At 47.4% G+C, this 16,708-nt stretch overlaps 1 protein-coding gene across 1 annotated transcript; it reads right to left on the reverse strand.

The window, feature by feature from the left end:
- Nucleotides 1–906: 906 nt before the first annotated feature.
- On the reverse strand, nt 907–3,561 carry SP5 (Sp5 transcription factor). The gene is given in 4 exon segments (XM_032693315.1): nt 907–918; nt 1,534–2,348; nt 2,350–2,630; nt 3,151–3,561. Coding segments are annotated over 3 exon segments (1,101 nt in total). The 5' UTR covers nt 3,202–3,561; the 3' UTR covers nt 907–918; nt 1,534–1,579.
- Nucleotides 3,562–16,708: the final 13,147 nt, after the last annotated feature.

Below are 16,708 nucleotides of genomic sequence, written 5' to 3' on the forward strand. Positions count from 1 at the left end.
CTTGATTCAGAAATCCATGGCAAAGAGTATCTCTATCAATATGGTTGTGCCAAAGCTTGTTTGACAACTGGCGCCAGAGGATCTCACCTGAAGCTGAATGGTTCCAGATCAGTCCTGCTGAAGTTTCAAAGGCACTTTTTATTTCACTGTCTCATTATGTAATCAGAAAATTAAGTCAACTTTGTAAAAATAGGAAGAGCAAATAACATATTCTCTATGTTAAAATGCAAAGTTTTGCAAATTACTGACCAGGTTGCTCCCTTGTTTTGCTATACAGATTTCAGTTAAAAAATAAATAGGGAACTCATTGCAGTAAAAAAGGTCATTATTTTAAAAGAAATATGCCTAAACTCATACTTACGTGATGCCTAGTGAGAGATAAGGAACCCTAAAAGCTGTCACCATCTAACAGGTACTTTTAAACAGTTTTGGGCCAAGTATCTGCCCCTCTGCAGGACACTGACTGCCACTTCATCCTACTAGCAGGGTAACAAATATCTCACCCTTATAGTCTGCAGTTTTACGGAACGTTAGTATCCGGGAAGCATTTTTGGCTCTGCTGTGCCACAGACGACCTCAGGCCAGGAATGGCTGCTTATGACTGGCCCTGTGGCCTGGACCTCTCTAAGAACAGGCCACAGTGCACAAGATGTGCATTGACACTGACTGCTGCCCACCTCTGCTCAGTCTGTATCCCAGTCTGCAGAACCTGACCTGTACATTCACTCCCAGTATTGGCACCACGCATTTCTCTTTTCTCTCTCACCTTCATGCATAGGAAACAAAATACTGACAATAACTAAAAAAAACCCCAAACCCACCAACCAAAGCCAACAGGCAGGCCGGTCCGAAGCAGCTATGGGGATTTTAAAGGTGTTTACCATGAGCAGCTCTCAGGTCACAGTGCGCTCGGCTCGGCTCGGCCGCCACGATGGAGCCGGAGCCGGAGCCGGACCCGACTCACCGCCCCAAGCGGGAAATGGCGGGAAGGGGCCCGGGGGAGGATTAAACGAGACCGACGCGGCGGGACCGTCCCTGCTGACCCCGGTGTGAACGTGTTTATTTCACGCTGCGGTCGCGGGTCGCTTTACAGAAACATCTCATGCTGGTCCCCGCGCGGGGCCGAGGACGGAGGGGAACACGCGTATTCAAACGTAACTATTAAATAACCTGTACACAAAACTTCAGTCTTTTACCCTGAAAGCACGGAGGGCCGGGCCCTGGCGCCCACACCGACGCTGCCACCTCGCCTCCGGGTGCCCATAAGCTTCGACTCCCGCGGCCGGGCCAGGCCGACCCGCTCTCTCCCCAGCGCCCGCGGCCTCCGCTCAGCCGCGCTCCGGGGCGGGACGGGCACTTGTCCCGGGACGGTCCCGGGGCCCTAGGAGCGGCCAGTCCCGGGCCTGAGGGTCCGTGGAGACCGCTCGCAGCCGAGGTCCTGCTCGCCGGGCCCGACGCGAGGCCGAGAACCGGCCGCCCTCCCCGCCGCCACCGCCGCCCTGCCCCCGGCGGCGGGCACCCCCAGCCCGGGACCCAGCAGGGGCGGCGGCCGCCGGCGGTCCCGGGCCGATGCCGGCGGTCACACGTCGCGGCTGTCCTCCCGCTTGACGCCGTCCGCCGCCGCCTTCAGCTTCTTGTTCTGGTGTGTCTTGACGTGCTTGGCCAGGTGGTCGCTGCGCATGAAGCGCTTCCCGCACTCGGGGCAGACGAAGCGCTTCTCGCCCGTGTGAGTCCGCAGGTGCCGCTGCAGCTCGTCGGAGCGGGTGAAGCTCTTCCCGCAGAAGAGCCAGTTGCAGACGAAGGGCCGCTCGCCCGTGTGCCAGCGCAGGTGCGCCTTCAGGTGCGAGGTCTTGCCGTACACCTTTCCGCAGCCGGGGATGTGGCAGATGTGCTGTTTCTTCTTGCCCGGCTCCGCCTCCGGGGCGCTGCCCGCGGCCGACTGGCAGTTGGGGCAGCGGCAGCGGCGGCACCTCCTGGCCGTGGCCGCCAGGGGAGACTTGGTCTGCAGCAGGGCGGCGATCTGCGTCTGGTACTGGGCGAAGTCCGAGTGCCCCAGCACCAGGCTCCGCGGCAGCGCCGCGGCCGCGGGGAAGCGGTGGCCGCAGCCGCCCGGAGCACTGGCCTGCTGGATGCTCCACCAGGGGATGTCCTCGGGCGGCGGGTTGGGCGACAGCTGCCGGCAGGGCTGGGCGGGCGGCAGCAGGTTGGAGTACCCGGGCGGTAGGGCGGCCTGGGCGGCGTAGGGGACGTAGGCGGGCGGACAGCTGGACGGCAGCGCGGCCATGGAGGAGGGCAGCATCTTGACGGGGGAGAACTCGTAAGGGTAGGAGGGGTCGGCCGGGGGGGTGGGGCAGTTCGTGCGACCCCCCGAAGGAGGGTTGCAGGTGGTTCTTCTGAGGGGTCAGTCCCAGGCTGGGATGCGGCGGCGGCAGCCCCCCTGGGGAGTGCGCCGGCATCTCGCCGCTCCACGGATGGAAGATCCTAGAGGGGGATCCCAGTGTCGGGTCGTAGGAGACCGGCAGGAAATCCGAGGGCGCTGCGCCCGGCTGTCCGATCCGGCTACAGGTAGCGGCCAGAAGAGCCAGGGGCGAGTGCTTGGCCAAGTCTGGGGAGGCGCTGGGGGTGCGGTCCTGCGCAGGAACGGGAGAGATGGAAAGAGGGAAGAGAGCCCGTTACTCGCCGCCCGCCGCCGACCCGCGGGAAACTTCCCGCGCCACTGCCCGTGTGCGGACGGGCTCGCCCCGCGCTCCCGCACGGCCGGCAAACTTTCCGAAAACAACGCGCGCCCAGCGGGCAGGACGGGCCCGGCCCCCCCGCCCCGCCCAGACCGGTGCAGCCGGCCCCGCCACCGCTCCTGGGCTGGGGAAGCGGCTGCTGTGGGCAGGGGCCAGCCCCCGTGCACCTCAACCTCCTTGCCACGGAGCACCGTGCGGAATTACTGCCGGGCTGCTGGTGGGAGAGGGAAGTTGCCGGCCCGAGGAGCCCGAGCCCGGCCTCCTCACTCCCGCGGAGGTCGCCACCTACCTCTGCGGGCCGCCCGCGGGGTGAAGCCCCAGGAGGGGGGCGGCTGCCGCCGGCTGCTCCCGCGCAACGCGGGTCACAACCGCGGGACACGGCGCCCCGTGAGCCGCACCGGGCGCGGGTACTGACCTGGAGGAAAGCCTGGAGGGAGTCGTTCCGGAGGACGGCCACCGCGGCCATGGCTACTGCGCCCGGGGCGAGGGGAAGGCGCCGGGGCACTGCCGAAGCATGAGGACGCCGAGGGGAAGACGAGAAGCTGCTCAGTTTCCTTCTCTCTCCCCCTCTTCTCTCCCGTTCCTTCTGATCTCTTCGCCTCCGTGCGCGTCTCACCCCCCCGCGCTGCGCGATCTCCGCGGACTGTCTGACTGCGCCAGGATCACCTCCAAGAATTTTGATAAGGACTTTGCTGGGGCCGCCAACCAGTCAGAGGGAAGATTTATGGCTTTGAAGTTTGCCGCTACCAATCATCAAAGAATAGCGGCTCTTTCAGAAGCGAAAGCAAATCCTTTGAATCCACAAAGCTCCTATGGTGTGTTTGTTGGTCTGATAAAGAACTGATTATTAGGGGGGATGGGAAGGGAGGAGATAAAGGCGGGAACAATTAATGAACGTAATCACTATGTGGGAAATGTATATACACAAATAATTGGATTTTCTTGATCAAGGACCCGCTTACCCGCCTAGAGACCCTCGCCTTGGATGTGCAAGACACTGGATTCCCCCCTCCTTTTTTTTTTTTTTTGGCAATTAAGGATTTGTGGCAAGCCCTAAAGTGACAACGTGTCTGTTATCGCTCGGACAAATCTGCCTCCGGATCCCTCTGATAGTGTTTAATGACCCTAAGGTAACAGAACACAGCGAGTTCACCTGATCGGGGCTGGTCGATCCCAGCCGTAAAAACTTCCCTGGAGTAATTGTCGGTGGTTCCTCCCCGCTCCCTCCCTCCGCCCGCCCTTCCCCCGAGGCTGAGGGATATGCCCTCGATATGACTCCGCAAATAACTGCGCATTTTCTCCTCTGGTAGCGGGGTTTGTTTTCGCTTCGCTCCGCCAGCACTGCCCCCTTGTTAGCGGGAGCCCCCGCCTGGCGCGGGGCCAGGCCAGGCGCCCAGCCGGGCCCGGGGAGGGGCAGCGGGCTGCCACAGGCTGCAAGCGCTCCCTCAGACAGACACCGACAAACTGGGCAGCCGGGAAACCGAAGGGAAAAGTTTCCTCTTCCCTAGCGGCAGTCGGGTACGAAAGACGTAGTTCCTTTAAATGAAGACCGGAGTCTCTCCTGCTGGGCCTGCTGAGCTGGCCTGCCTGTGCCGGGGGCGAGCGCGGGTCCGGGGCTCCTCGGGAACACCGACGATGCTGCCTGGTCTCAGCCTCACTCGCTCGCCCACCTCCTGCCACAAAGCCTAACTCGGCCCCAAGCGCTCTTGCTCCCTCACCTCGCACCTTTCGGCCTCTGTCTATACGTGTCTATGCGTGTGTATGAAGGATCAAACCTTCTTTGCGTTGGACCATGTGTGAGGCTATTGACCCTCTAACCAGCACCAGGCACATCTGGGTCGCAGCTTGCCGCCACCGCCGGCTGCTGCGCTCAGTGGGCCGCAGAGCTGGCGGGACCCCTCGCGCTGTGCCGCCCCGCGAAGGGCAGGCGGGGCCCCGCGCTCCTCCGCGGGCTCGCTCAGCTCCGCGCTCCGCCGGGGGCCCTGGAAACGTGCTCCTCTCCTCGCCCGCCTTCCCCATCTGCTCCGAGGCCAACCGAAACGCTGGCCTGCTTGGTCAAGTACCAAACGAGGAAGTTCATCTCCGTCCTGAGAGGGTGTGGGGTGCCCTTTCGGGCAGATGCCGGCTGGCTCTGGTCCTACGGAGCTGTTTGCACAGGTAACTCGATCCTCCCCGCAGTCGCTGGGTTCAATTGTATTCGCCACCGCCACTGAAGTCTCTTTAAACGCCAGCACACAGAGATCTTTATCTGCCTTTCCTGTGGAAAACAATCACCGTCCGCCTCAAAGACTTTCAAGACTTGTAGGGCTTGGAATTAGATCGGTTTCTTGAAGGGATTAAAGTGCCAAGTCCTCTCCCACGGCTCCATATTGAGTTCTAGGGAGAAGTAAAAGCTCGACCTCGTGTAACACTGATCCTTTACGCTGCAGCCTCATCAGGCTCTTCCAATTTGCCAGGTAACCGCTTCACCTGGTCGGCAACAGGGAGAGAAGGGCCCCGTCACCCAGCGCTTTTACCAGGCACTAAGCATCGAGTCGAGGCTCGCCGCGCTCCGCCGCTGCAGGACCTCTGCGGCCCGGCAGCCAGCCCCTCCGCAGGCACGAGGCTTCCCATCTCCCTGCGAGGGTGCAGGACTCGCACGGTCCAGCACCCTCCACCCACCGCACACAAACACCTCCCAGCACCGCCGGTGCGCGATCCTCCGGGGGCTGAGCCGCGTCCACACGGGACATGGCGGGAATCGGGGGAACCGCAGCGAGCCCCGGCCAGCAGCGCACACAGGCACCAGCCTCGACCCCCGCCCGCAGCCGTCGGGTGGCCCCGTGGCTCCTGGCCAGCTCCAGCCGCGCCACTGGAGCCGCACCGGGGCAGGAGCGCACTCATTGTCCCCCCCAGTCTGAGCTTCAGCCAGGCAGCCGGAGCCGAGGAGGAATCCCAACGCGGGGAGCCCGACCCGCACCTCTGCTCTCTGAAGCAATAACCGCCGGACAAGCGAAATGGCGGAGCTCGCACTTTGCGTTGTCCCTAAAACTTCTGTATCCCCAAACTTATGCCAACCTCGAAGTCCTGCGAGATGCCCGATTTAACTCCTACCTCGATTTTTGTTAATTCGTTTACCTAATAATTGCTAGGAGAATACTACGAACAATGTTTCTAACGAAATGAGAGTGGGTAGGTAGCTCAGGAGACACTGAACACCCCGAGGTTCCCCTCAGTCTTTAAAGTACCTTATTTCCCCATATATTTCGATGAACCAAAACGATTTGTCCCGTTACAAAAGAGTTAGTCGAAAGCTGGATAAGTTTCTATACAAGATGCCACATACAAATGCCATAAATCTGCATCCAAGAAAGCACATTACTTAAAAATCGAGAATAAATTCTAATTTCTGGAAGAAACCAATGGGCTGAAAAATGAAACGCTGCAGTCATATTTTCTGTACAATAATTAGTGTTCAAACTCGGAGCATTTCAGTCTCCTGAAATGTATTCTTAATGAAGTGATGTTCAGAGCTGTCATTAAAAATGCAGGGCTGGAAGATCAAAGTACAATATTTATTTTAGAAATTTGTTTCAGTTATCAGGAGATACAGGTATCAAGGCCAAATGTCAATTCAGTTACACAAAGCACTATTTCCATGAGAAATGGGCTGCTGCTACATCCTACTGTAAAGCAAAGGGACACTAGAGATGAGTTGCAGCGCGGGAGGCGGCGCAGCGGTCGGCAGTGGGTGGGGGGTGCTCCCGGACGGCGCAGCCGGGCCAGGGGCAGCTCAGAGTGTGGCGGTGGCAGGCACATATCCCGGCGGGAATTTCGCCTCTGCAGCCCCGCTTTGGCCCGCAGACGAAGGAGGCCGGTCCCTACCTGATGTAGGGGCTGGAGCGGCGCTCCGGCCGCCGGGGCGGCAGCGACAGCGCCGGGGGGAAGCACGGTGGCCCGGATGCAAGAAGAGCTGGAGCCTGAATTGCTCCAGCCACGGGGCTGAGGCCGCAAGGGGCCCGGCTCGCACAGCCTCGCTGCCTCACGGGTCCCTGCCTGCTACGGCGAGGACCCCTACCACCCCCAGGGCCAGAGGGGCTCAGGCTGTGCTGGGCTGGGTGGCTACTGTCAACTTAAACACAGTGGACATAAACCATGAGTCACCATCACCATTTTCACAGACAGGTGTTGTCAAAATCAAGATCTTTTCAAATTCAGGCATCCCTGAGTACCACCAGCAGGGCTCTGCGGACCTTGGTTTGAATGCAGGTAGTAAAGAAAAAAAGACTTGGGAATAACAGCTACTTGTGTCCCAGTGGTCACCTCCATGGTTTCTGCTGTGCCTCTGCCTCCTGGGCCCTGGAGCACCTCATCCTGGACCCCACTCCAGAGCCTGTCCCAGTGATGGCTCACACTGCCACAGCCAGTCCTCTCATGACATCCATAGTCCCTCCAAGACCTTCACAATCCCCTGCCATAAACTCCCCTGTCCCTCCTGTGATCCCCCCAGTCCTCAGCTCTATCTTCCAGCGTTGCCATGATAACCTTGGAAGCCTGGATGGGCTCTGGCAACTTGCCTGCCCCCAACTTGAGGATTGGTTGCCTTCAAAGAAAATACTGTTCTTTAGCAATTGTTGACAAAGAATCAGAAATAGAATAATTTTTAAGTGAACAGCTGTATTAACACTTAGTCAAGCCTCCTGGTCAAGTTGCCCATGAGAGGTGGCAGAATTTAAACCTGAAAGGCCTTAATAAGCCTTGCTCAAAAAGGCAGTGTCTTCACACCAATCCCTCATTCTGCCTGTTTTAAAGACTTATTAACAGAAACCACCTATCCACAACAGCAAGAAGCTTCACAAGAAGGAAACTAACCTAGGTATATAGCTCCAAGCCAGTGTGCATACACTGCCAGTAGTTCTGAGTATGTGTCCGTCAATTTTATTTTTATTTACTTCAGCATATTTCACATTTTTACCAGTAGGCAACATGACAGGCATAATAAGAGGATGTCACCAGTTCACAGAGTGCAATTTGAACATCAGTAGATGAAGATAAAAGAAAGATTAAAAACTGCTATGGTGTCCCCCTGCTTTTTCTTGCATAAAGGAAAAACACAAGACCTAGACAAGATCGGCACATGTAAAGGCATACTTAGGATTTAAAGCCTTGCCTCAACATTTCCCAGTCTAGGTGTGGATTTCACAAAGATTAATAGAGGATTTCCCAAACTTCTGAATTTGAGCTGCCCTTTCAGAAAAGTAGAACAAATTTTATGCCTCACAAAGTTTTAGTGCCTGTAGTCAAAGGTTTAATATCTTAATGTATTCATCAGCTCCTTCCTTGGCTGGCCCTTTGTGACTCCTCCTCCTGTCTTAGGGAACATTGGTGAACATTTTTGGATATACTTCCTTCCCTTGCTTCCATACTCTAATAAAGAGTCAGACTCTTAATCATAACAATATTGAAAGTGTTATTCTTGGCTCCACTTGGAATGCCTGGGTTACTTTTTAGTTCAACATGACCGTTTCAAAATTCTCTGGAAATGCCTTTCTGCGTCTGGGATACATGGCTGCATTTTTGTCACAACTCTAATAGCTAGAAATGGACCTTCTATAAAACAGAAGCAAGCCCAAGACTCTGGTGAGCAGCTGAAAAGGATCTGCTGTGTGCACCCTGCTTGTCCTCTCACTTGGGGAAACAATTAGGTTAAAAAGCCTCTATATTTTTGATGGAATGCATTTGAGGAAGATTGGATGGGAACCTTTAATTTTATGACTATAGAAATGTATAGCTATTCTTTTTTTCTCATTGCAATTATTCAATATGGAATGAAAAGGCAATTAATTACATTGTTATTTGCCTCCTAACTGCAGAGAGTATATTATCTAAAAACTGGGTCTCGTGGTAATTAATTTTAGTTGCTTAGTATATTTATTGACAAATTAAACAGCTGTCTGTGTCTATACTGTGTTAGAACTGGAAACAGCAGAAAGTTTATTCAGAAAGATCACTGTTCAATCTACACATAAATATTGGATGATCATATGGCTGCCACATTGCTATTGATTTGGCTGAATGGATTAATCCCACACTGTAAAAATACACCTGTTATTTAATGAACTTCTGCTGTAATTTTAGAATATTTTGGTGTAGAAAAGATTAAGATTTTCTGATGACAATATTTTTCAATATTTCAAGAATCACTTTGAAATAATACATTCTTCAAGAACTACTGAACAAGAATGTATAAAAAATGCATAATCTTTCTTATAAAATGCAAGTGCTCAATACAAACTCTTCAACAACTCCACCTAGCTGGGGAAAAAAATAGAGACAGGAGGAAAAAGCCCAGTAGCTGGATTGTAAGGGGTCAAAACAGGGACACAGATATGGGACATGACTGGCATTGAAGGTGTGTTAGGTAAGAGATACTGTCTTCACACCAAGAAATATAATCTGAAGACCCTCTCTGTATAATGCCTTTAAGGTAGGTTGTTCCAGTAATACATACATATTAGTGAAAGACCCTCTTCCGTGCCTATCAACTATGACATAGGTAGTGTCCCCCAACAGGGGGAGAGTTTTTGAAAGGGACCTAGAAAAAAAAATTTCTAAATTAAGAGAGTTTTTTTTTTAAAAATGCCAGTCTTCTTGCTGGTACCACAGGGCCCCAGGATCCCATGAAAGACTGGGGAAAGCTTCAATTACAATTTTGAAATTACTTATCTCTCCCTAGGTGAACACTGCTCTTGTAGAGGGCCAGAAAAGTCTTTTCAGGAAAGCAGTGCACAGTATGTTTCTGTGTCATTCATAACTTGATGTCTTAAGCAATGCAGAATAACATATAAATAGGTAAATGCATAATTTACATTAACTACCCAAATAAAAATTCAATTCTGAAAATAAAAATACCATCAATAAAATTATTTCAAATATATACAATGTTTGTATTATGCTTTTCATCCTCAACAGAACTACAGAAACGTGAAGTCATTCTCACCATACTCTTACGCAGTAGAATCAGCTTCTTTCCCCTTCTTTTCAAAGGGAAAAACCATTGCCATACACACAACTGCTCCAGGCTTGGAAGAGGAGCTCCTTGCCTCAGTTCTGTACATAGATTACCAGGCTGCTCCTCACAAACATTAAACAACTTACACCAGCTCAGCTGAAACCTCAGGAGCACGGGCTGAGGCATGTACCTCCTGCTGGCTAGCTGGCCATGCCAATCAAAGCAAACAAACCTAATGTGGGAATAAATCACATTTCACTTCACTCGTCAGTCAGCCCCTATTGCTCAGGGGCAAACAGCTTGACCAGCTGTTTGAGAACCCAGGACAAGAGAAAGGGTATTCTCTTCAAAAACAAGGGCGTCAGCATTCAGGACTCTTGATACAGTCTAATGAATGGTATAATTTTTCTCACACTTCTGGAACCTCTGAGACGGACGGGAAGAAAAAAAGATCTTCAAATGGGTACACTTTTTGGCTTCTCTCCCTCAGTAAATCTCACATTCCTATTTCCCACTACATGAAGGGAAGCCCCCATATTCTACTAGCGCTGAGCTGAGAGAATCACATATTACATATGAAAGAGAGAACAGTCCATGGAAAAGGATAGATAATGCATAAAATGGTAATTTATTAGTCTAACTTACCTAATCCTTATGCCTGGAACTAAGAGCAAGCCTACGATGTCACAGTGCTGGCACTCCAGTGCCCAAATGACACAGAAATCTGCGACTGAAAACCACTGACTGCTTCTTAAGAGGTCACACTAAACCACAAAGAACCATTTCTAATTTTTTTGTCTTAAAATAAGAAAGCCTGGAGAAAAAAAACTAAGTCATGCAATTTTACAGTGTCATCAGACTAACTTTATAAAATGCTGTCATCCTAAGAGTTTGGGGCTGAAAAATAATATTCTTTTCTGTCAAGATTCTTACAGAAGTTGGTGGAAGATGATGCCCATAAAAAACTGAACTAGGCTCACACTTTGCTCCATTTTTCCACTTCCATCACTACCCATGCTAAGTGTCCTTGGCACATGGAGTGATTCAGAAAGCAGCTGTTCTATAGTGCCAATGATTCTCTTTAATGAGATAAAGTTATCAGTTGATTTATGAATTTCTCCTGCCTGTTCTCATTTACTTAGCTCTAACTAAGGGTAAGGTGGTTTTGGATTCTAGAAGTAAACTGTTTACAAGAGAACATAGTAGTCAAAATCCTCTTAAATAAAGGTTTTAGAAATGTACACAGTGAGGTTAGAGGTAGTTCTAGCAACGTGCATAGCCTTATCCATTAAACTCTACAGCAAAGACTCAAAAAGAAAGTGTAATACCTCCAGTTTTATCTGGTTTTCCATATTACTACAGCATCCCTGTTATCACACAAATTTCATGTAGGAAGAGACAAAACAAATTTTCTGCTTCAGCCTTCTGATACCCTGATGACCTTCTCCTGGGAGACGCTGTTAATTTAGATGCCATATGCCTCACTAGTCATCAATTCAGTTGCTGCTACCTATTTTATAGCCCTCACAGGGATTTTGACCACACTACCCATAAAACTAATCACTTCCTCTGTCTACTGTTGCTCTACCAGTCAGACAAGCTCCAGCTGATCAGTATTTTCTTATAAATACTTAGAAATAGTACAATCTAGTCAGCTTTGTTCTTTCCTTTGGCATATGCTGCTCCACTATCATTTATACACTATTTGCAGTGCTCCAAGTAAAGCATCAACAACTGGAAAGCAGCAGAGGAGGGATGTAGGAAAAAGGAAGCAGAGCTACACAGATTCTAACACTGGTCAGATGTCTGAATGCAAGCCAGAATTTTAGGAGGGGTCGGAAGCAAAAGGCTAATCATCTAGGTGGAGAGAAAAGGTAACCCCTGAGAAGGCACCACATCAGTGCCAAGACTGAATGGAAAAACTAAGAATGAGCATGGAATCACACATGCCAATGCTGGGGTCACTGATTACGAGAATACCAAGATGAATAGCAGTTCTGAGTGATTGATTGAAGCTGTTTTCATCTCTGTGGTATGTTCTTTTTTTGCTAAAATAACATTTTACTCTACAGAGCCATATAAAGCCACCTCTGACACTCAAGCCATATATATATTCAAACTAGATAAGGGGTGGAAATTTTGCCTCTACCTCCCTGTTCTCTCCTGCCACCAGCCAGTAAAGCAATTATTTTTCACAGTTTCCCTTTCTTCTTTTTGTAAACTTCTGTCAACTTGCAAGTTACCAGTGACAAGGTATGTAAGGAATATAGCAGCCAGGTGTGTAGGGAATATTCAGGATATTTTTCTAAGTAACAGGAGTGCAGCTGTTGAGCTGGGGGAATTATGGAAATTGGATCAACAAGCAAAATCCTGTGACAGCCCTGAGTAAGAAGGTGGTCAAACTGTGCAGTGAGTGTATTGGGAGGAGCTTTAGTCACTATGAGCACATCATCTTTAAAGCATTTGTCTTCACAACTCCTCTATAAAGAGATCCTAGGTTATTATTGCATTTTATCAAAGGTAACACAGGGGGGACCACTGTGTCATGTCACAGTGTCATATATTGTCCTATGTCATATATTAACCCTACTGAAGAGTAGAGAACTGGACTGATGAGCAGAGGCACATGACTTGGGACCATATAATATGATGTTCCACCTAATTCACCTTGCAAAATCCAAACTCTTTTCTATATCCCTCCTATCCCCCCAGTTTCATGTCAGTCTCTTCCGACACTTGAACATTCTTTTAGGAACTTGAACTATGAGCAGATGATGACAAAGACTAAAGCGCAGACAACCTTGGACAGGCAGAAAGGCAGCAATGAGACTGTGTGGAGACATTAGGAGACAAACATGCAGCCTGTGCACACAGAGCAATAAGCCAACATGCCACAATAACTATATTTCTACTCTTTCTGGTGGACAGTAATTAGAGCATAAGGTAAGTAAAAAACTAGAGTCTAACACCTTTGTTTATAAGGACCAAAATACACATTAGGTGGGCTGTACTGAACAACCAAATGTGCCTCTATAACTCTAACACTGAACACACTGAGCAGAAATAACTAGATACTTGCTTACCTTTACAGCCCAGCCTTTTCTGCTTTAGCAAACTCTTTACTACAGGATTCTGTCCAAGCTCTAGCTCCACTTGCCAATCATCAAAACAACCACTCTCAATGGTGATGACCTCCCCTGCAGAAAGATCTGCAAGCTTTGCTATTACACAGCTTTGGGAATTAAGTAATATCTATCTGTATTCCTTGATCTCACGCACAGGAGCAGTTAGTAGAGCTAATTTTCCCCCACCTCAAGTAGACTCTCTCCATGCTAGTTTTTTCCTCCTCTCAGTCAGTGTTCCACTAACCTTTTCCAGTGAACCCTTCTACCACCGTGTATGATCAAACCAGAGAATCTGATGCTCCGCAAATACATGAGGCACAAACGCACAACCATATTCCTGGATCAGCCAAGTTTGAGACACTGTTTTTCCTTTACCAGCTTCTTGTTGATCCATGTTGGCTGGTTCCCTCCAACAATCTTACAGGCATTATTTATGACGTGTCTGGCATGTTCAAATCATGGAAGTCTGCAGAGTACAAAAGGGGAATGAAAGTTTGGGGTATTTTTCACTCTTTACTATTCAGGACAATTTAGAGGATGTGGAAAATTATTTCTGTCTAACCTTTGTTCAGCACCCTTTCTGCATGTCCGAAGGTTCAATCCAGGTTTTGCTCCTGTCATTTACCAATATATATTGATATATAAGAGCTAAATGAAGACTTATAGGATATTGAGAACTAGTTTGTATTCCTGTCTCTCCAGAGTGTATGTGAGCTATTGTTAAATATGATTTTCCAGCTACCGATGATTATTTGTCAAAACCAAAACCAGTGTGATTTAATGAAAGTACTTGGATTTAGTCTGGCTGAGCAGACAGATTACGTATTTAATTGTAAATGGGCTGTAAACATTTGAGATCTTTACATATGGAGAAAATAATAGTATCTATATTTAGATATTTGAGAGAAGCATAGGTTTTTACAGGATTGAGCTGGAAAAATCAAAGCGATATATTTTAATCTCTTGGTATTTTTCTGATATATCTTGGTCTGCTTATTTTGAAGGTGAAAACATAAATGTATGTTAGAGATATCCACCTCTGTGCAGTTTGTTTAAAAAAGCAAATAATTTCTTGCAACATAATGAACCCCAGTAAAAGCAGAAAATAAGTTTTTTTTAGACTACATCATTCATACTGAAAAAACCCAACTTCCTCAGACGAAGGATTACCACTGTTTTTGCTACAATATGCTTATAAATATGAAGGATAAATCACAGCAAAACTATTTATATCGAGTCATCTAGTAGCATATTTATAGAGAGATTTTTGGAGAAGTGTTTGCTAATTAAATATACTATTTATCACCTACCTATGATTTTTATTACCTTCTCAGTAGGCTACCTTTCTGGAGTTAAAACTGCTAAATTTCTAGCATACTGAACAATTACTATTTCTGAAAATTATTAATTTTAATTATTAATTTTTTTCCTATTCTTGTGTTGGTCTTTTCTGTAAACTTATGACAGGAAAGATTTTTTCCAAAGCTTATAGTAAGATATAACATAGTGGGTTTAATGGTTTAAAAACCTGATACTGATGAAGTACTGCAGGTTTAGAAAAAAAATGTAATTTTGTGTTCTAAACAAACCTACTTGTAGTCAGAGTAACTATACCACTTGCCTTCTCAATAAGCTTCCAAAGCATCTTAAAGTGGTTTTCTACCATAGGTGTTTGTATGCATCTTAAGACACTCTGCAAGATGATTTAATGCTTATTATAGTACATGATGAGGACAATCTTCAAATTTATTAAAGGTTGCCTCTACCATGAAACCTAATGGTTCATGTCTTTTTTCCCCTATCTCAAGTAGCTTCCTCTCTTTTCTTCTAAGTCTCTCTCATAGAAGTTTTCTACTCCATTGCTCCCAAGTCCATTAATTTTTCCCTTATCAAAGACCATTAATACTTCTCTCTTCATGTCCATCTTTTAAAATTCCTCTTCCAAGTGTCACCCAGAAATTGGATACAACAGAGATTAGCACTGTAGGAAGCCACAGGGTAAAACAGGAAAGCTTTGCACTCTCCGAAATAACAAATTATGTGCTCTCTGTTTGGTTCTGTGCAGCAGCTGAAGAAGCAGTGAAGTTGGCACCTTGTCACTGCACTGTGGCAGAGACATGAAGAATCCACCTCTAATTCTTTGACACAAAAGAAGACAGAGAGAAAAACCATGACCACCTTGATCTTCACTTCCCCCTTCCTGTGAAAGCAGGATGACAGTGGTTTCCTGCATGTTGTGACTGAGCAGAAGAAAAGGTAACAGAAATTTCAGTAGGAAATACTGAACATTCCCTAATAGTCCTCAGAGTATTGTCCATAGCTCAAAAATACCTTAAAAGAAAGAAAAGTAGCCTTTAACTCAGTCGAATCAATACCTGTCATAAACACTACTTTTCCTTTGAAAGTTTTATCACTGTAATTTTAGCTTGTCAGCAACATTTCCAAGTACCGAGTGCACTTCTCTTAGAATCAAAGCAAAGAAATACTTATATTCTCAGAACTTCCACCTGCAAATTAAAAAAAGAATTAAAAAATGTAAACCATAAATAGAATGATGACTGGCATTTCTTTCTGAAAACACTATACTGAGTTATAACAAGTTTTGAATAGAGAAAACTCTTTCAAATACCTTAAACTTAGTGGTTTAATGACAGGTATGCTCACCTTCTCGACTTGTACTGTTGCACAGGGAGTCCAGAGTGCTGTCCTTTTTGCACCTTACTTCCTATTTTCTCCATGATTTGCATATATACTCTAAAAATCATTGGGAATTTCCAGCTTAAGTGAAAAAAACAGCAGATCTAAGCTCAACAAAGGTAGCCATCTCTAACAATCTCAGCAAAGACAACACAGCTGGCAGCTGAATTTTACCAATGGGGCCTCAGAAACAGGGCTTAACAATTTTGTTTAGGATCACAAGTTCCCCATCAACACTTGAGCCACAGAAGAATGCCCACTAGCTGCTATAAAAGCAAAATTGGTAGGGCTTTGTGATTCAGTAGAGGGCCTGAAAGGCACACACAAGCAGACACACACCAACACATGGGCAAGTAGTATAAATTCTTCAATTTGAATAATTTCCACCCTCTTTTCTTCCTCTTTCTAATATGAAATTGTGTTTTGTTTCAGTAAAAAACATTTTGCTGCTCTACATTTAATCATGTCCATGTTTCTTTCTGTTTAGCTCCCACTAGTCTCTTTACATAGCATTCAGTATAATTCTATATTGTGAAGAAAAAAACATTCTGTAGCTAGAGTTGTTTTGTCCCTCTGTAGTTTTCTTTCATCTTTTATTTGATGCATGGAAAGATGCTAACCTTCCTGTGCTATCTTAACCACAGTGATCTGGGAGTAAAGCAAATTAGATTTACTAGATATGTTTCTGTTGTCATTATTAAACTTCATATGCTTTGCTATGTAGGCAACATGTTTTATTTCTCTTAACCTGAAAGAGGTTTCTGTCTTATTGTTGCAATTTATTAAGGGCAAACAATCTAGGGCTTATAATAGGCCTGTAGGCAGAACAAAGCCCTTGTCAAATGGAAGGGTTGGCTGCTCAGCTGGGTAGCATGTAAATGTGCAAAAAGAACTGTTCTGTTCAAAGACACTAGACATGCTTTTTTTAAATAAAACATCTCATATAATTGAGAGTTGCCATTTAAGTGCTGTGTTGGAAATGTTAATTTTAAAAAATTAATTTAACTGAAGAAATAGTGTTGCAGTGAGTATTTTTTGTAAATGGTCACAATAAACAAAATCCCACCTATCACTAAGGCTTTTATTAAAACCTGAACACCATATGTTTCTCAAATGGCAGTTTACTGTCATTTTATAACATCAAGTTATGCAGGTTAGGA

The sequence above is a fragment of the Chiroxiphia lanceolata genome, chromosome 7 (assembly GCF_009829145.1).
Source record: "Chiroxiphia lanceolata isolate bChiLan1 chromosome 7, bChiLan1.pri, whole genome shotgun sequence".
In the NCBI taxonomy this organism is placed as follows: domain Eukaryota; kingdom Metazoa; phylum Chordata; class Aves; order Passeriformes; family Pipridae; genus Chiroxiphia; species Chiroxiphia lanceolata.